Genomic DNA, 21665 nt, shown 5'->3' with positions numbered 1-21665 from the left:
CATGATTAGGTTGAAGATTAAAAATAAATAGGCATAAAACTCTGCATCACTATTTGGTAAAAAAAATTATAAATATAAAAAATATCAACTTCTCAGAGGGACTTTTCAGGGTTTTTTTTAGGCAGTTCATTGCAAAATCAAAAATACAACCACATGTATCCCACATAATCATTTTTTTAATAATTCTTACCTGTAGTGCTATTTATCAATATGTTTAAGTGTGAGTTGAATATCATGGAGTAAAGTCTCTTTCCATAGTTCCTACATGAAACTACCCACAACATAGTCTGGGAATTTTCTTGAGAAACCAGGTATTGATTTCTGGAAAGAGGCATTACTGTTGAGTTTCTCAAATTATTTTTTTTATGCTTTGAATGCAAATAGTTGAGTGCCAGCTCATTCTATTATATTCGACAGAAGGCAGACATGCCTAATATCGCCACCACTCAGCAACTCACACCTAAACAATATAGATTATTAAATAGCACTAAAGGTAAGAGGACAAATATAGCTATATATAGTAATAGAGTTATATGTCAGTGGCTGTTGAAAGTATAGTTAAGTCAAAATACAAAATTGCCTTTAAAAAAGCTTTTAAATCTTGACAACATACAGCACACTCTTTACTTTAGTTTTTATATCATCAATGGTGGCAGCCTATAGAGGAGTATTGACTCCTTCAATGGAGTCACTACATCAAAATCACAAAGGCTGATGAGGGTAATAAGATTGTAGCACAAAATAAAGATTAACATATTTGGAACTGCATCTCGCATAGTGTTAAGTGCATAAAAGATGTAACTCGTAAACGAGAGCATTGTGTACATTTTAAATCCGTGTTTGAAATTCTGTTCTTTAAAATTAGGGGTAGGGTTAGATCTAGACTGAAAATTACTTTTCTGAGACATGTTTGAACTGATATTGTACAGGCAGAGTTTTAGCCTTAAGCAAACAAACTAGAAGATGTTTGCTTTCAAATTATATTTCATACATGCGTTTTGGCCTTACAGTTCTTCTGTTATAAGCTTTGTCTAACCCTACACCTCATCCATGGGCGAGCAGGTGGGTTTTAAGAGGTTAAAAGCTTACAGCAAACATGTCATTTTTTAAACAAAATGTCTACAACTACATTTTCTATCACTGTATGATAGCAACAGCCACCAACATGTTAAATGGTAAAATGGTAAACGGACCTGCACTTATATAGCGATTTGCGACCACTCAAAGCGCTTTACACTACAGACTGCGCTCATTCACCCATTCACACACACATTCATACTGGTGGCAGAGACTACCCTAAACGGTGCCACCTGCCACCATTGGGAATTCATTCACACACTGATGAACGCAGCATCGGGAGCAATTTGGGGTTTAGCATCTTGCTCAGGGATACTTCGACATGTAGGCTGTGACGGTTAGGGATCGAACCACCAACCCTTCGGTTGGGGGCAACCCGCTCTACCAGCTGAGCCACAGCCGCCCCACATCTATCTAATCTAACATCTATCCACATCCTCTTCATGTTGTCCTCCATCATCTTCAGGAGGAGTAGAGGGTGACGCTCTGGCCTCTCTGGCCCCACCAGTGCACCTGTCTGGGGAGAGGCTGGGCTGGACCCTGCTGGTCTGCATGGTGAGTGACTTCAGGAGAGGCCACCTCAAGGTCAGCTGGAGGTCACCATCAGAAGGCCACGTGTACAGCTCGCCGTACAGCATTTCTGTAAACAAGAAGCATCGTGGCCACAGCGCCGTGGCCATCATCACCGTGGCGACCGGTGACTGGCCATCGTACAGCTGCTCTGTGAGTCACAGACGACACAGGAGACACCACACCACCTCATCAGGTAGCACTACAGCTGATCATGACTCTGGTTTCGTCCCACTCACTAAAAGAAGTAACTTTATTTCCCATTTTTAATCCATTTTTATCCTTTTATCAGATCATAAAGATAAGATCTGCTATGAAAATGAAGAGACAGAAGGTACATTTTAATTGTTTGCAAACTTTTTTAAAAAATCCACAAAGATGTTGTTTCTTATGTTAAGTCTGTGTGGTTTGATTTCCAGATGTTGCTGTGTGGACAAACACAGTGGTTGTCGTGGTTATGAGGCTGCTTCTCATGAAGATCATCGTCTTTAACACTTTGATGACCACCTACGCTGTTATTAAGTGGTAAGTGGCTGAATCTGTGTGCATTATTAGGCCCAAAGTGGTATCAGTCAGAAAATAATCAGGTTGTCACTCACCTTCATGGTGTTATCTTACAGTCCGATATGATGTTATCTAACATATTATGCAACTGTTTCTAAGATCTTAACAATGTATTTCACCTTCCAGATGGCTTCTGATGCACCGTGTGTCCTTGAACTGAAAACTAACCCAGAAAGGGGAAATATTTCTCATCTGAAGTCTGCACAGTGAAGATTTCTGTATTTGAAGAAGTTGAGCATTGTCTGCCCTCGAGGCTGGCTTTGTGATTATGGTCTTACACTGAGTTTTGAATTGAAATCTCATGGATTAAATGTGAAATGATCCACTGTCAGGATCACAGGAGTAGCAGTTCTCAATGCGAGACAGTGCACGCTTTTGACGATTTTGAGATTCTGGGTTATTTTGCTTCCATATGTATTCTTTCAGACTAGTGGAAAAGAAAGCATAAAAAATATACATGTATGTTTATTTTATTACACTTTGTCTATATTGCATCTGCAGATTCCTCCTAAATGCACAGAGAGATAATACCTAATTTGCATTGCATATTTAAACATAAAATGTAATACACTTTTTACTCATTCACCTGCAGTATCTCGCCACGAATGCTACAAATATTTTATCGCGCCCTTTTCAGCCTTTTCTCATCAACACCCAGGTGTTGCCGACTGTGGCAGTTGAAAACAGGTCTTGTCTGTGAGGTCAAACTTGGTATCTGATCGAAACCTAACCTCAGACAGATGGGTTAGTGCACATGCTGTTATTTGTGTGTGTGTGTGTGTGTTAGGTTGTGAGAGGATCTGTGTGTATCTTTACCTATCTTTAATCCTGGAGTCCTTGAATTAATTTTTAAAAATGTGGGGAAAACCTGGCTGAAGTTACAAATAAAAATAATTTTGCAACTTTCATAATTTTGTTAAATTTGACAATGAACAGAAAGTATGCTTGGATCGTTTTTACTTTATTGTTTTTTAAATAAAACACTTGCACACAGTTTTTTTTCCTCCATGTTTTCTCTTTTTTTGAGCGCCTTGAGTAACACACTGACATAGCAACAGAGCACCACTAAGTGGCAGTACAATCACATCTGACATTTTTTTAAATTATTATCCAACAACAGCAAGAATATGGAGCTTAACTTCCTCTACAGGACACTACGTTCATAAATAAGTTAAGTATTTCAACATTGACCAGTCACTCTTTACCAAACTGACACTCACACGTGATGTAAGAGATCACATTGCCAAAAACTGAGACTAAGCTGATATGGCTGACCAAATGGGGCATAATTATACAGAATGTTACATCTTAAAAATACTCATAATCTTGAGGGTTGGCATGTCTATCTAGGTATCAAATAGCATTTATTTCCCACATATATCTAAGCAGACTGTGTGGTAACATTCTCAGTGATTTGCAGTGTTTTGTTCACACTGCAGTGTCTTACACGTATCCCAGGAAGGAGCAGCTTGTCAATTCTGGCAGTAGGAGTAAAACAGTATACAGTAGCAACTTTAAAAACAGGAGAAACTGTTAGCAGGAGAAGGGTGCTGGTTTGGTGGTGAGTTATGATCTCCTTTATACATAAAAACCATACATTATCTGTCTTTGGCTCAAATTAACACAACAAAGAATACGGAGAGCAACAAACATGAGCCGCTTGGCAAAAAGGTGGAAATACCTATGACATGATCTCAAAGGAAACAAACATGTCATCAACTGGTAAAAAAACAAAACACTGACGCACCCACGCACTTTCACACGCACACACATTTGAAATCAGGACTGAGGAAAAGCAACAAATTCATACAGCAACAAAATAGTACTGATGGCATTTGCTGTTACAATATTCATAATACATTCAGAACAGAACAACTCACATTAACTGACTTAAAATGAGAGTCAAATCAGCCACGGGAAGAATGATGCATTTTTAACAAAAATGGCAGCTCCTTGTGTTCAACAGACTTTTACTTTGAAAGGATCAAAAAAGCATATAAAAATTATAGATGGTCTCCAAAACTTGAGCTGTTGGAGATTTTGGTGGAGGACAGTAAGTGAGAGGAAGAAACACTGATGTGGATTTGTTTAAAAAAAAAAAAAAACTAAATAAAGTGCTTCTGTTAAAACAAACATCCTCTGTCTGAGGTATCAAAGAAAAATCACATCGAATGACACAAAAACTCTACGCCATTACACAAGCTATTTACAGTTTGGAGTCTATTCACCCACACAGGTACGTTTGTGTCATTGTCAAGAGTCTTATCCAAAGATGAAGACAGATTGTGAAAGCCGTCATCACATCTTCTGTTATTCCCCAGAGGGCTGATTCTGCCAGGTAAGGAACAGTTAGTGTTGCCAGTACCTCCTGTGCCAAAAACACTAGTTCCCAGTAACTGTCCAGCCTTCTGTTTCCTCTCTACATGAGAGAGTATCAGTATCAGTGCTCAGCAAAAAAAACCTCCCAACACTCTCTCTCTAGTGCACACACATACACAAGTCTCCCACTCCCGCTCTTACATCAGTGCCACACTCAGAGCACACAGCAGGATCAGAGCCAGCCGTTTGATAGAATCAGAGTGTAAGGCGGAGGTGGCTGAGCCGCGGGGGTAGATCCTCCATCTATCCCGGTGTGGGTGAAGACTTTCCATGTCCTTCTGCGCGCTGTACGCTGCCACTGTGAAGTTTGCATCCCCGGTGGTGAGGAGATCAAACACACAGGAGTGGAAGTAAATGTCCTGCACCTCCAGCTGCTCCCTGCAGAGCTCCCTCGCCCCCTCCACACTGAAAACCTGCGTGGCACCGTAGGGGGATGCTTGTGTCTGTGAGGAGTAGCTAGGCCGACGCAGCTGCTGAAGCTGCAGGCCGAGCGCAGCAGGAGAGAGGGGCAGGGGGAGGTGCCCCGCCTGGTCTATGCGTTCTCCGCCGGGGCAGCCGTTCAGACAGAGCTGCAGGTCCTGGGTGGCATCGTAGGCCTGAGCCAGCTCCTCTGGGATCCGCACCGCCAGGGTCAGGTAGCGGCCCAGCTGGCGAACGATTACAGTTACGCCGATGTATCCGGCGTGCAGCTCCACGTGGCGCCCTGGGCTGCGCTCAGAGATCCACAGAGCCCGGACCTTCCCAGTTGCACCTTCTGCACCAGCAGAAATGTGGATGGGGTCTCCGCTGCTTATGGTTCCGTCATCAAAGGCAGCTGGGAGGTTGTCAGTGACGGCTTGGTAGACCCTTTGGTCTGTACAACCCTCATAGGGCTTAAAGATGATGGTGATCTGAAGAGAAACAGAGAGGAGTGTGAAGTCAGTTGGAGATATTTTAGTTTAACATGGGTTCTGTGAATGGCAATGATCAACATTCCAACACCTTTTCCAAAGAAAAATAAAGCACTTTTCAAGCAGTTTCAGCATTCCCAACACCTTACACATGTGGTTATTAAAATATATATATACAGTAGAAACAGTATACACAGCATACGGACTATTGCACTTTTCCATCACATTAAATGAGATTATATTGTGCTATAAACAACCCAAATTATTTGCTGACAGCATTCTGCAGAAGGGTGACAAATCCATGAGAAACACAACGAAGTTTCATGTTTCAAAGTGTGTCAGCTGTTTGCAAGACTTTGGCATCAAATATAACATACATTTCAAGCACTATATTCAAAATCTAAGCACTTTTCAACTCTTGAAAACATCACATTAAATGATTTCAAAGATTTCCTGTACCTGTAGGAAACCTGAATGACCCAACATATTTTCCTCTTTTCAAACATGAAGATTTGCTGCTTGTCTCTATCATAAATAAGTCAAGGAAATATCTTTAAACACCCTTTTATCCTTTTTCTTTTTAAAGTCCATTGACATTTAACAGGTCATTGTCAACTACTAACATTTCATGTACAATGTGTAAACTATTTCTATCATACTAATTGTCATTTATATACTGCACATGCATATGTGCAAATAACCAAAATAAAACTAAACTTTCACAAATAGAATTAGGTGAGTCCTATTTAATTGATTAGTTGATTAACAGCAAATAATCAGCAACTACTTACTTTTACAGCAGATTTATTGTTTCAACTAATATCTTTATTGTGTATTTTGTGTATTTGCAAAATTGAGAGTTGCGCCCTCACTATAAGAGATAAGGTGAAAAGGTCTCTCCCCCTCTCTCTCCCTCTCTCTGACCCACACACACACACACACAATCACAAATATTAACATTCACCCATTACACAGGTTATTGACTCTCATCACACTACATTTGAGAAATGACTAAATTACTTTTTAACAAGTTGTAATTTGACACAGCTAAGCAAACATGCTGACACACGCACACACACACACACACACACACACACACACACACACACACACAAATAAAAAACACAGGGCTCCGTGGTGAGTGGAGGCAGTGGTGGATACAGGGTGTGGTGTGAGCATTACGGTTAGCACTAGCATCATAGTTCCGGTGAATGGCTGCTTTGTTCACATGACAGCCGTGAGGAATGGGGCCTGGCAGGCCATTAAGCCTGGAGGGCTGTTAATGTGAGTGTGTGTGTGTATGTGAGAGAGTGTGTGTGTGTGTGTCCCTAATAATCGTGACTAATAACTTGCCCCACCTCTGACACAAGGTCAAACCTTCAGCTCCACAGTGTAGCAACCCTACTATTTGCTTAATGTGTGTGTGTGTTTCTGTCAACGTGTGCATGACTAAGTGTATGCATTGGTGTGTATGCGTTTGAATAATTAAAGCTATTGACTGAGCTAGAGAGGGCAGATCATCGAGGGAAATATCAACACAGCTTCTTTAACACCACAAAGATCACCTTGTGTGGCTCGCCATCCATTTGGCAGTGCGTGTGTCTGTCTGTGGGTGTACGTGTGTGTGTCTTTTTGTCATAAAGGGTAAAGACCCTTTGCACACATAGTGCTGAGTGCAAGGAGTGCCTCTTATGAGACACACACACACACACACAAATACTTGCAAACACACACATGAGTAAACAGTGGGCCCTTTCACACATCTCATTCCATGTTATTAGAGGTCAGGCTATATGCAGCCATTAACCAAGTTAAGTTTCCAACACGGCTTCAGTCACAAGAGATAGTCACAAGATCTGGTTGTTTGCCTCACACCTGTGAGTCTGAAGGAGCGAGAGACACAGAGAATGAGAAAGAGAGAGAGAAAAGTGGAGCAGCGTGTTTTCCAGCCTGACGTTGAAAAGATTTCTAACACAAAAGCAACTTAGAGGTCGTTGTAGGAAATGTTTCTCTCTCTAACACACACATGAACTACATTACACCAGCTGCTCTCACTTAAGTAACTCTTTCAGCCTTTACAACAGCAAATTAGACCTCAGAAGCCCATTTCTCTCTGCTTCCCACTTTAAAACACTTCTCGTCTCACCTTATTGGTTGCTGTGGCACTGGAGCCAGGTACCACGGGAACATTAGTGACCTGTACGGACAGATAGTCATTGTCGATGAGAGGCCACGCCCCCTCCACCTTGCAGGTCTGGAAGCTGTCCTTAAACGTCCTCAGGTGTGGGTCCCCGAAGAGCCCGCAGAACAGGTAGACAGGCCGAGAGTGGCCGTGGCCGTGAGCATGGGCGTGGGAGTGCGTGTGTGCGTGCACGTGGGAGTGTGCGTGGGCGTGCTGGGTGCGGCTGTGGTAGTTGCAGGGCTCGTGTGGGACCTCGGGGTGCGTGGAGGATGTGGGCCCGTCTCTGGAGCAATTCCTCTGGCTCATGAGGTCGGAGATGCCCAGCACAGCCGAGTGGAAGACGAGGTTCCCCCGACAGGACTTGGCGGTCCTCTGGGTGCAGGCTGAGTATGCACGTAAAGCTTTGCAAAACTCAATGTGAAAGCCATCCACGGCCGGCGTCAGGTGGGAGGTCAGGGAGACGAAGTCAGTGGTGCACTTCTGGATACGGCACTGAGGGGTGGCCACCTGGCACTGACCTGGACAGAGATGCAGAAATACTGTTAGCAACGTGATAGAATTGCAGTAACAGTAATAGTGATAGATAAGCATCTTAAAAAGACTTAAAATTTTATCACATGCCTTGTGGTTATGTACTACACTGAGAGCTGAATGGCTCATGTGCACACAGAAGACAACTAAGGTTACTTTGAACTTGAAAACACAATGCTACCAGCCAGTTACAACCTAATAAAATTGGAAAAAGAAGCATCCACTGGTTAAAAGTCTTGATGAATCAGTAGTGCCGCTCTGTGAATGTAATAAACCTGCAGCGTAATAAACCAAAGAGCAGCCAGAGGGAAAAGATAAAGAAACGTTTTCCCACGAGGAGTGAGATAATACTGCTCATATAGGCTGGGCCACACATTAGAGTGTTATAGATAGAGAGCAAGACAATACAAGGTGTGCTATGCAAACACAGCCTGACTGATACAGGATTTTTTGAGACCAATATTGATTTGACAGGGAAAAAAATCACTGATTACAGATACAGGAGCTGATATAGAGAATTTCCGCTCTTGAATGAAAGCTGACCTGTTACATGTGGGTTTGGCACCAATACGACTATGCAAAACTACTTACAAGGCTGTATCTTAAAGAAATTACTCTATTAAAGTCTATTTAACATTGTTCATACAACTTATTACACTGTCAACCAATTATAGAAATGAAAACTGAGAAAATAAATGAATAATTTAAAAAAGAAGTTAATTAACATCAGTGTATGTTCAGTATCAGTCAATTGCTGATCAATTAACTAAAAAATAGCTATATAATCAGTTTTCTGCATTATATTTTCTGTAAAAGTTTTCACACACACACACACACACACACACACACACACACACACACATTTTGGAAAACATATATGCTGATACCAATAGATATTGATACGTCTTTAATAGGCCAATATCGGCTAATAAAATCAGCCAGCAGATAAATCAGATGCGCTCATTTTTAAGGGTATTGCTATATTTGTGATCCTGTGTAGCTTTAGCAGAAAATACATGATAAAATATGCACATTTATTAGATATACCTTAAAGATTTTGCCACTTTAATGTTTGTTTATAGCTATGAGCACAAGAGCAGGCTGAAGTAAAGAAATGCATCCAAAAGACTGATTATTCTGTCCTTGTGTAGCCATTAGGAACAAATTTCTTGGTCCCAAAGTGTCCCTGATGTTTTATCTGTTGCTATATTTCTGAATGTAACAAGGGTCAAACCAGCCTTTTATATCATAGATCATCAGAGAGAGAGGGAGTTAGAGCGAGAGAGAGATTAGAGACCAGACCTAATGCATCAGTCACAGCGTGCTCCTATTAGATTAGGCCAGAGAGAGGCTCTGCAGTGTATGGGCAGCTGCACACACACACACACACACACACACACACACACACACCGGACAGACACACACACACACACACACACACACACACACACACAAATAGCTATCTTAGAAAGAATGCTGCTTGTGCCTCTCTTAAACGCACACAGCCAGTGATCTTCAGATGGTGGTATGATCTCCTAATTACCGAGCAAAAGCAAGAAGTACATGCTTTTTACTGACATCAACAGATTCCTTTAATGTCACACCATCACATCACAACACATAAACACAGACAAGCAGAAAAAGCACATTCCAGCTCTTCTTTGTGCATCTATTTGATTTTGGGGCATGACGGAGTCGGGCGCCACCATTTGGGGGCAGTAGTGCTCTGAGTTCTACGAATCAAGGTGCATGTACGGACCCCCACTCACACCCCACTTCAGAATCTCTCCCCTGCCTGTTAAATACTGACACCAACCCACAGACACACATACACACATGCACAGGGTGCCAGCCACCACTGTACAGACGCTCTGAGTACTGAGGACACATTGTGTCTTTGACTGGCGCACCAACAGCCTCCTTCTTTCCCTCCTATCTGCCTCGCAGTACCTAAATACCGCTCCCAATCTAATCAGAGTGGGTTTATTCTCTTTCGACGGGGTATCAGACTCATGAGCTACTCCAAAAACACACAAGAGCACTCATTCACTGACATTTTCCCAGCAGGGTGACGTAGCAGAGAAGAAAGTCGACCCTGTAACTGAAGCACACGGGTTCAAACCGCTGACTTATATAAAAGGTTAAAACCTCTCTGATGACAAGCCTCTGCTGAAGTTTCACACCAGCTGACCCTGCACTCTTGCCTCCCTGTGAATGCATCCAACAAAAAAAGGGGATTTTCATATCACGCTTCATTTGATTAAAGCAGAACTTTCATATTTTTGCTCTTCAAGGCTTCCAGTGATCTCCCTTTTGTGAAGGCGTCCTCCTAAGCGTCCTTTCGAAGCACGCACAGCTGTACTTTCAAAAGAAAATCCAATCTATGCATATAAATAAGCAATTTGTGGTAAGTCGAGTCGATGCGATGAATACTGAATTGACTTGAAAATATTGAGAAGAGAATAAAGAACTCCTCGTGTGAGGAGCTGATGCTCAACACATCCAAAGTCTGGTTTGTTTCATCCCCTGGGGTGAGGATCTAATATAGACACAATAAAACAGGCAGCAATGCCCACACCACTCCTCCCATGTCATACCACAATATTAACCTCTCTTTTTCACTCCATCCCCCTCTCCCTGGTCTCATCTTTTCTTTTCTCTCAAGCCTCATCTGTTGTCAGATTTTTTTTCAAATCATTTCCCTCCTTCAGCACTATTCTGATATATCACTATTCTATTGTGTTTTCCGCCCTCAGCCCTCTTATTCCCTGGCCGCTTTCTCTCCCCCCGCATCCCGAGGCACCCTCTCCACCATCAGACAGAGGTCAAAAGATCCACCAGCTGAATCTCTCAGGCTCAGTTTAGTGATTCTTTGTCTCCCTACCCGACAGCCTCCAACTTCTCTGATCTCCGGAGATCAGAAAAGGATCTACTGGGATCATCTCTCAACCGGGGGAATGGCTTGTGAAGTGCTTATTGATCACCTTGTTGTGTGCACTCCCTCTCCCACACACACACACACACACACACACACACACACACACACACACACACACACACACACAGCTCAAATCACACAAACAGCCCTCCAAGCTTAAAGATACAAAGCTTTACAGGAGCTCAGTACAGCATGCACTTTCTCCCAGACACTCAGGAGTGCGAACAATAGTCAACAACTCAGACGTTCCTGCCTCAACGTCTAAACAGACACATAAAAGCAAAGATGCCTTCAATTGCACAAGTTACAACAAATATATCAACACAGACTAAATAATACACATTCTTTCCAGGTGATACATGTGTAGGAAAAGGTGCCAAGAGGGTCTTTAATGTGAAGTGGGTCTCTCTGTTCCCACCAGGCAGCATGCAGAGGCGGTTTTGTCCCGCTGCCTGAGCCGTGTTAAACTAATTACTGGAGGTGTGACTGCTCAACAGACAGCCGCCACAACAGCAGACCCCCTGCACACACACAGCAACACATACAGCCCCCCAAATAGACTGGTTTCTGGAAATTATACAGCTTTTTTTTGCACCGTATGAAAAATGCATCTGTGACGATGAATTTGAAACCAACAAACAGTGTGGTAAATAATTGGTTAGGAGGTAAGTTATAGCCTCTGTAATAGCCACAAAGAAGAGTCATCATATGTTTTAGTGTCAGTAATCCTTAAAAACAACTTATTAACTTTTGGCCTTCAGTGAACACCCTCTTCTTTTGTTTAATTCTTTGTTTTGTCCAGCATGTGGCTTAGGTTGGGATATGTGAGTTTCTGTTTTTGGTCATTATTTAAATTTGAATTTAAACATATTTCTGTTCATAAAAGCACACTGTATCCTTTAAAGAATCTACCTTATGTAACTTTAATCACTTTTATACTATCACTTATGATGCATTTTATTATTTTTGCACCACGCAGCTGGACATAAACTGTATTCCACAATAGGATCAGTGAGATTTACGGCATAACACAGCTATGATCCTAACTTTTTATGAATAGATTTACACTTTTATAGATTGTTTGTTTCGACATTGCGCTGAGTAAAGCTGTTATATATGGACATGAGGAGAGATAGCCACCCTCTCTTCCTTTCTCTTCCCCTCCTCCATGAGCCATTAAGGGGCAGACAGGAGAATGACGGCCCAGGAGAGGAGGAGAAACTCGATCCGTGCTCAGACTGCTGCACTGCCGCTGGAGAGAGAGCCATTGTCAGGCAGCACTGGGCCCAGCACAAGGATCGGCCACGCAATGATTACAAACGTTTAATAACTAATAAAGTGTGTCTGATCTAATGACTTAAAATACATGTTGGTACAGTGGTTGTAGTTTGTGCAGCGCAGAAGCAATTAGTTCGAAATTGTGTAACAAAGTGCGTGAAATTACAGATTAGTCGCGATCATGACCGGGAGACACACTAGTTGTAGCAGTGTTGAAGAGTAGTTAGTTACCTATGTGAGCACCGCAGCACAGAGCGATGATCAGCAGCAGCAGTGGCCGGAAGCGGCGCACCAGAGACGGGGAGGCGAGGCGCTCAGCCCCGCTGCAACAGCATCCGGCTCTCCCCATCCCCGTCCATGCAGGGCCAGGAGGGGAGAGTGGACAGACCTCCGAAGGGCGAGGACGGGTGGTGTCCAGGCCTTCTCTCTTCCTCTTCTTCTTCTTCTGCCTCTTCTTCCTCACTCTTCTCTCCTTCCTCTCCTCCGCGGGTGCGCAGGGGCATTAAAACACAGCTGCTCCGCGGAATGCAGGGTGGAGGGGGGGTCGAAAGGCAAAGAGAGGAGGAAAAACAAAGTAGAAGAAGTCACTCCGACGACACTTTTACTTTCCCCCCTGTACAGATCCACACCCCCACGTGATCGAAGTGCGCTCCCTCCGCAGCTCGGACTTTCGCCTTGATTGTGATCACTCTGTGCTCTCCTCTCTCGTCCCAAACACGCACAATCACATCTCTCTCTTCCTCACCAGGCCGGGGTTTCTCCTCCACTCCTCCCCTTTCACTTTCTCCTCCTCCTCCTCTGCCCCTCCAACAAATCAATAGAGAATCAACCAAACCCTGCTGGCGGAAAACCCGCCTACCAGGACTCTCACTCTCTCACACAGAGAGAGAGAGAGAGAGAGAGAGAGAGAGAGCAGTGTACAAAATAATGAAGAGGCCGGAGATAAAAGTTGTAAAACGTTGGTAAGATGCCATTAAATCACTGTGTACACCGAAGAGAATAATGGGTTTCCGATGTAGTGCTGCCAAGGTATTTTATTTGGCAGAGTGAGAGCTGATCAACACAAACCAGAGCTTCTAAGATGTCACCATATTTCTTTATGTATGTTCGTGTTTATCTGTTGTTTTCCTCCCTAATTAAAAAAAATAGAACAGTTCATTTAAAAATTGCTGTTCATATAATGTATAAACCAATAGTTCGACTGCAGGAGGAAAGGGTTGATAAATAGGCTGCTTGGAAGATTCTCAAAATTAATGGACTTTTTATATTTTTATTATCTTTTTTTATTATCTTATTATTATTTGTCTGGATCTTTTTTTGTATGCATTATGAACCGTGCCTGTGACTTATTTTCTCTCTCTCCTATGGTTGTGCATTAATGTCTCAGTCCTCACCTGTTCTATATTCAAACAAAAACTTAAAAAATGTAATAAATAAAAAGAAATAAATATGTTAACTCAATGGAAATAGAAACACTGCACAATTGAACCCTCTGTATCATACTGTATGTTTCCACGAACAAAATTATATTTTAAAAATTCAGAAAAATAAATACATAAATATATTTCAAAATGAATAAATCAACTCAAAGTTGAATTGAAATTAATTTGATTGCACAATTTAAAAAAATATGATTGAAGAAAATAAAAAAGTAAAAAATAGATTAAAAAATAAAATATATCTTATTTAACAAAACACAAGTTCAACTTATATTCCCTGGGGTCTGTTACATGAGGCAAATTTAACAAATAAGTCAGGCCTATTTCAGTTGATTTGGTTCTATAAAGCAAATTCAACTAGTTTTTCTGGCATACGTTTCTACTTTCCATAAGACAGACTAACCAAAAAAACAAACAAACATGATTAAGGTGAATAAATAAAAACAGAATAAAATGAATCCTCCACCTGAACAACTAAAGAAAACTTAGCTACAGTTAAAAGGGTGCGGTTGACATGCCCATTAATTTGACAAGCTGTAATAGTTGTAACAGTGGCGTACATTCCTAGACAGATAAATAGCACACACTGTCATGCCACATATGTTTCTTATGAGTCTGCTAGAGAGAAATAAAGTAAAGAATATCTGCATCATTCAAGACATGACACAATATAACCATGTTTTATATCCAGAGCAAATCAGCAAACATTATTTAAGTTTGAAGAGGTTTTCTTCTAGCATGTGATGCAGTCTAGCATTCAAATATATGTAAATATAAAACTGTTTTCCAGTGTTTTCTGCAAAAACAAGTCAAAGAAACTACAAAGGCAGAGCTTATTATTTAAGTGTCAATTGAATGCATTTTTTGTGTTTATTGCAGTTGTCAATTATCACACATACAAAAATGAATTAAAAACACATTAAAACCAAAAATATAGCACATCATAATGAGTGTATGATGACTTGCAGCTTTCATACTCATCATAACTTTGCAGGACGAGTTTTCCTTACTGCTATGATTTTAATCGGCTCTATCAGTTTCTTTGATCCACTGATCCAAAAAAAAATTGTGAGAAATGTTATTAATTGGTGGGTATACACTGCAGAGTTTCTAACTTCATGTTTGATTGCTTGTTTTATGTTTTCTCATGAAACCCTCAAAGGCTCAAACATCACACTTTATTCCAAATAATTATTTTGTAGTTAAAAGCACCAAACTTCTCTCTGTGGATTTCTGAAGATAAGTTTACATCTCTGCTAACTTTGCTGGCAAAGCGGCGAACAATAGAGAACAGAACCCAATGTGAAGGGAGCACCTCTGTGACACAAAGCAGTCCAGACATAACAACACACCAAACAGCTCAAACTGTAACAGTCATAAATCTGTACAGCCAGAAGAACAGAGCTGCTGAAGGAACAAGGTGAGCTGACAATGTAAACACCCTGAGGCGATAATGACAAGACGCCTCTGCTATCACTATTGTTCCCTGCTGCACCTACAGCCATAATTCATAAATGAATAACTTCACATTCACTTTCTGGATGCTGTTGAAATGCATTTTTAAAAACGTTTTATTGCAAAGATTTTTGAACCTGATCCAAACTCCCTTTCCCAACTAAAGGTTATGGAGTTGGACGCGCTTCAAAGAAAGCGCCGAAGCATCTACAAGTCGAGATAATTCTCAGCGTGCATATCTACAGTGTGTTTGTTCTCTCAATACTCAGTTTGTATTCTATCAGGAGTGTGTGCATGTATGTGTGCAGAGCTGTAATCCCCTGCTGCCTGTTGCATTCTGCCACACTGTGCCATCCTGGATTAACTTGTTTGCACGTGCACAGTATGTGCATATTATAAATATATCAACCTGGTCTCACAGGAATCCGTGAAATAGCCACGGATTTGCTTAACTCAAAATCTGTGGAATAGCCACGGATTCACTCAAATTTCCGTGAAACTGACACGGATTTCGCTACAATGCAAGTTAATGACAGTCATATCCCGTGGCTATTCCAACATACAAAGTGATTATGTACATTCACTGAGTGAATATTTAGAAAATAAAACATATATTTCTCGCTAGAAATGTGATCAAAATCCATTTTTATGCAGAAACTGTTGTAGAAAATCTTTAAAGAAAACACTTGACGAACAGATAGATTCGAATCACAGCCTTGTGCGGGATTTATTTAGCAGACATTAAAATCAGATGATACAACGCATCCAATGGTCTGAACAACTCTGAGAGACAAGACCCAGTTTCTCTCTTTTTACTTTTCAGGTTGGTGTGTCATTGTTTCTGTGTTACTAAGGGTCAACGTCCTGTAATTTGTGAAGAACACTTGATATAAAAGCACACTTGGGATTTCCCAAATCCGAGCTGTTCATATCTCAATCAAGCAGAAGTTTCCTGTAAAGAGACTGTGACTGTTTGACTGAAGTGTGAGTGCATGGCTCCGTAAGTGTGACTGTTCTGCAGGGAACAGAGCTTCTCTGTGGCTGATGTTTTATGTGCCGTGTGTCATAGCCGGAGAGTTTCACTCAAACATGACTCAACTTTACAGTACATACACTCTCATCACTGCCGGCCATAAGTTTGGCCATGGCCGCTCGTTCCCTCACTGATTGTGTCAGTAAAATAAACACACACAGTCACCATAAAGCTCATGAGGATTTGACAGTAAGTGTGGCCAGAGGAGATGATGTGTGCAACTCAAACAGGCTCTGATATTAGATTATATTAGTTTCCTGTTTGTGCCAGAAGCCTCTGATCTCACCAATGAGGAAGTCTGCGTGTGTGTGTGTGTGTGTGTGTGTGTGTGTGTGATGTTGTACTGTAGTTGATACATTTGTACAGAATGCGTACAGTTTGTGCCATTAGAGAAGATAAACAGACAAATAAAAGGAACATTTTAAGAAGAAGTTTTAAGGCACTTCCTTTTTATTTTCTATTTGCATTTTGTAATTCTCTACAATAATGTCGCAGCTATAGTTACTAGTTACTTTTCAGATGACACTTATGAACAGTTTATACAGTGATTTTTATAATTGCCAACATCCTTTTGGTCCAACCTGTGGTCACATTTTCAAAAAATAAACTAACTCAATTAGTACAACATCCGTCTGTTATGAACCACATAATTCATTTTGTACACAGAGCATGCAGTCAATTACAAGATTACTCAATACCAAAATTAGGGATCTTTCAAATGCTTAAACACAGCATGCCATTCATTGAAACAGCATGTTCTACACCTTAATTATAGTATAAAGCCTAAACTTCTACAACAAATGCTGATAAGAATTTTTGAATGAACGGATCATTGCAACATTGAGAAATAGCTGATTTAAGTTGTGTCAAATGGGCCAAAACCAGGTGTCTAAATGCTTGTTTTGGTTAAATATTATAATCTGAGAAGAAACATTCTGCAGTTTTTTAATAACAAAGGATTTCTGCTGATGACACATTGATAAAGTAACAATTTTAATGTGATCCTTTCCAGTTTTTTTTTCCAGTCTCCAGATCTCAGCCCAATTAAACACCTATGAGAGATTTTGGACCAACATGTTAAACAATGTCTCTACCATCATCAACACCCTAAATGAGCTTGTTTGAGTTTGTTTTCCCCTAATTTTCCCTGCAGCTGTGCATCCTGGACATCAAATACTGGGACGGGTATTAAACAACATCATTTGGACAGTTCTGTCCGACCTGCCACCTCTCTGCAGGACGAGGCACATGAGGTGAACGTTTCATTTATGCTAACACTCCGAAACACAGATTGGTTAATTCAATTACATGTGTGCATATGGTGCTATTCATCATGACTAATTTCATATTTCATTCTAACCACACTTCCGCCTACAGTGACACACAAAATCCTGGATAACATATGATCCTATTCATGGAGTTTAATTCTATATTTCATACTAATTCATTTAAACAATTACGCCACAGCTGAGACCTGGGAGCAGAGGACGCGGAGGCTAACTCACCCCCCTCCACGCACACACGTATGCACACACACACACACACACACACACACACACACACACACACACACACACACACACACACACACACACACACACACATCTCTCCAGAGCTGCTGTGCCTGGTCACACATGCATTCACACACTGCGCCTCAGGCACAAAGACAGTCTGTCTCTAAACGTCCAGCCTGTCTTCACCTCCACACCTCTGCCTCCCTTCTCCACTTCTACCTCTCTGCACCTCCCCCCGACTCCAAACAGACCGTCATTCAACAAATGGCTCTCGCAAATCCATGCACACCTGTGTATGCATGTGTGAGGGTGCGTGCAACTGTGTTGAGAGTTTTGCATTGTTGCAAACATGACAAAGGGCTGTGCTTCTATAGGAAAAATAAGATGTTGCAATGGATCTCTACTTATCTGTCTCTCTCTCTCTCTCACACACACACACACACACACACACACACACATTAAGTGGTGGACTTAGTACAAAATCTATACCACCATTGCTTTAACACAACATTGTTAAAAAATACTGGTACGTGGAAAAGTCCTGCATTAAAAAGCTTATTTTAGTACAACTTAAAAGTAAAGAAGCAATAAGAAATAAACAAAAATACTTAATTCTAGTTTTACTAGTATTAGTGAAAGTATTGCAGAATGGACCTTTTCATAGTGTTGTACATGTATTATAAAATTAGTTAGATTATTACTGATGTATTATTTTGTAAGATTAAGAGAAAAGTAATAGTAAGAGTTCATTTAAATGAACTTGTCAAAGCTGCCTTAGTTAGTTAGTTCAGTACCACAGTTATGATCAATCAAATTTCACTTAAGAACATACTTGATAAAAAACTGGCTACAACTTTTCAACCCAGTTGTCGCAAAATAAATGTTGAAGTTTCTGCAAAACCTCTTCATTTCTGAACCGCAAAAACGTTGAAGATGAAAGTCTCTGACCCGCTGCATCCCGTTCTCATTGTGACATGGGACCGCCGCTGCTTTAAATGTTGTAAATGTGAAGATCGCTGCTTTCAACATGTTGTGATCGCTGTTTGAAAACACTTTGAAAACACATTTTTAAGGTTAAGGTTAGACACCAAAGGTTAAGGTTGGTTGAAAAAAGAAAACACACATAATTTCCAACAACAGGATACAAAAAACAACTCATGGACAAAATTTCTGACAATAGGATGCAAATTCCTGGTTTTGTTGGTCCCATCCACCTCCACTCCAGTCTACCTGATGGCAAAACTAGGTGAGTTTTCACGTCATATTGCCATCTGAAAAAAACTGTTGCAGATGAATGTATCTGTGGTTTGCAGAAACGAACAATGCCAAAACATTTTTTGCTGGCAACTGGACTTGGATTTTTCAAGGTTTTTTTTAGAAAATGAGTCAAATTAATTGCTAATAATTTTGAAAGGGGATAATATTTTTTATAAAAAAACCTAAAATGGAAAAGTAACTGGTAACTACAGCTTTAAAAAGGGAGTAAAAGTTCATTATTTCTCTTTGAAGTTGCAGCAGAGTCGAACGATCAAGTAGCATGAAGTGGAAAATATACAGCACTTGATTGCTTAGTTACATTCCACCACTGCACATATAGTATATCTAGTTCTTCTCTCTAACATGCTCTCAGTGCCAGCAATACGCACACACACACACACACACACACACACACACCCCATTCCTGACTCACAGATGGGTGGTAGAGGTAAGCCGGGACAGCAGGTGTGTGTGTGTGTTTATATTCCTGATGTGAGACGATAACATAAAAGATAAAATCCAGGTATCAAAGCCTCTTGTAATGCAAGTGGAAACCCAATCCCATAATAGCCTGTTTGATAGCTGTTCCACTCTGCAGCCAAACTCATGTTGTGTTTCACTTGAGTTGGCCTTATCAGACCTCCTGTGTCTGCACATTCACTCCACTGTTACAAAGAGAAGAGGACAGACTGAGGCTGCTTTCAGGTGCGCCTGAGCAAAAAGTGTCAGAGTGGGAAAGGGAGATCTTCTCGGGGTCAGTTTATCTCTGGAAATGCTGGAGAGAAATGTAGCGTCAACAGAGAGCTCAGATCAGTGGCAGAGGATCCCAGAGAGGGAGATTATCACAGTGATCCTTCTCTCCTTACACTCTCAGCCCCAGTCTCTTTTCCCCAGGCCGGCCCGCTGATGTGCATTGATTGACTGGTACTGACGCAAAGACAAAATACTTTCGTGACACGACGGATAAAAATAGAAACAGAGGAGAGACTTTATCACAAAATCACTACGCATTTAGTGTGATGATGCTATAAGACTTTTACTTTGAAAGGAGCAGTTTTACACTGTTGTAGTAGCACGTTTACTAAATGTCAGTACAGGATATGATATATTTTTTATAGCTGAAAAAAGTATCATTCCTTGGGGGAAAAACATACTCAAAATAAATCTTTTCCACAAAGGCTGAAGAAATCTGAAATAAACAAACACGACCGATTTGACAAATTCATACATTATTTTTGGGACTATCTCTTATCGTCTTTTTCTCTACCCTCTTTCCTCTCGCTCTCCATTTCCCTCATCTATCATTTCATCCTTTGTGTAAAAACATCTGAAGCATACACAGCTGCATCAGACAGTGTGGTGACAACGAAGCCTCTGTTTTCTCCGGGCAAACACACACACACACACACACACACACAGAGCAGCAAGAAGGAAACAGCTGAAGGATGTAATAGGCAGATGAGGATCATGGGGCTGCGGTTCGGTTTGGGTCAGGGTGAAATGTTTGGCAGCTGTGAGACAAAGAGGCGATATTAAAACTCCCTCTCTAAAAGCTCCCTCTCGCCTCCAGCTTGCTCTGCAGTGAAACTTGTTTTGTCAGTCAATTTGCCAGCTAACATCAAGTTAAATAAGCAGAAGCCTTGTGATCCTACCAAAGCTCCTTTTGGGATAAGAGGCATCTATTTGTGTATACATGAGTGCATAACTTCCAAAAAATCTGGGACATTTTCAAGTCTGTACATCGAATCATGGTCTAATCATCAGGTAATTGTTCATCCAGATTGGCCGTTGCTGTTTTCTATGCATCTACTTTGATCACATTACTCAAACATCCCCCTTTTTATTTTTCTTTGCCACACACTCACACACAGGCAGGTCTCTTTGTTAATGTGCTGTGTTTTCCACACATGAAAACACATGTACACATGCACACCCACTGAAGGCTTCACAGCTTTTTTGAGACTTGCGGCTACAGATGGTCAGCTTACACCTCCTGCTGGGCCATGCACTTCCTCCAGTGGTAAACACAACCCCCCTACACACACACACACACACATACACACACACACACACACACACACACACACACACACACACACACACACACACACAAAAATGCATGGGCATCTATAAATCACTCATAGTCCAGAGCCATATGCTCATACCTGTCTGTATGGAGGAAGCCCAAACACAGGTGAGCCTCTCACATTCCAGCAGATCGCAACTTGACAGGTATACAGATGGAGAAAGAGAGAGAGAGAGAGAGAGAGAGAGAGAGAGAGAGAGGGAGGGAGGTAGGGAAACAGAAACACACACAGACGGGGGGGGGGGGGGGGGGGGGCGCAAGAGAGAGAGAGAGATACTGAGTGAGTGAATTTCTACATGTGACCCATAACTAACATACTATAAAATGCATGTATACACTATACTGTATATATACACTATACTGTATATATACACTATATATATATATATATATAAGTTTAGATTTAAAAATGCTAATTTTTACTGTAAAAATATTAATTTAGGCACATTTTGATCTACTACTGTGAAGCTTG

General features: G+C 41.2%; 1 protein-coding gene across 2 annotated transcripts; it reads right to left on the bottom strand.

Annotated features, from left to right (window-relative positions):
• Positions 1-3156: 3156 nt before the first annotated feature.
• Positions 3157-13102, bottom strand: rgmb (repulsive guidance molecule BMP co-receptor b). 2 transcript variants are annotated; one of them, XM_059336418.1, is made up of 3 exons: positions 12641-13102; positions 7627-8180; positions 3157-5480 (listed from the first exon to the last, which is right to left on the bottom strand). In XM_059336418.1, the coding sequence occupies exons 1-3, from the start codon at positions 12756-12758 to the stop codon at positions 4728-4730; spliced, it is 1425 nt and encodes a 474-aa protein (XP_059192401.1). In that variant the 5' UTR covers positions 12759-13102; the 3' UTR covers positions 3157-4727. The 2 variants fall into 2 exon arrangements, with proteins under 2 accessions (XP_059192401.1, XP_059192400.1); XM_059336417.1 differs by lacking the exon at positions 12641-13102 and having other exon boundaries at positions 7627-8979.
• Between the last annotated feature and the right edge of the window lie 8563 nt (positions 13103-21665).

This window comes from Centropristis striata, chromosome 7 (genome assembly GCF_030273125.1).
Source record: "Centropristis striata isolate RG_2023a ecotype Rhode Island chromosome 7, C.striata_1.0, whole genome shotgun sequence".
Taxonomy (NCBI): Eukaryota; Metazoa; Chordata; class Actinopteri; order Perciformes; family Serranidae; genus Centropristis; species Centropristis striata.
This window is presented reverse-complemented; position numbering and strand designations above follow the sequence as displayed.

Excerpts from the sequence above, each read along its gene's own strand:
- rgmb (XM_059336417.1), bottom strand. The coding sequence starts at position 8,322 with ATGAGCCATTCAGCTCTCAGTGTAGTACATAACCACAAGGCATGTGAT. Across the intron at positions 5,481-7,626 it reads GTGCCACAGCAACCAATAAG|ATCACCATCATCTTTAAGCC; the intron begins GTGAGACGAGAA and ends GTTTCTCTTCAG.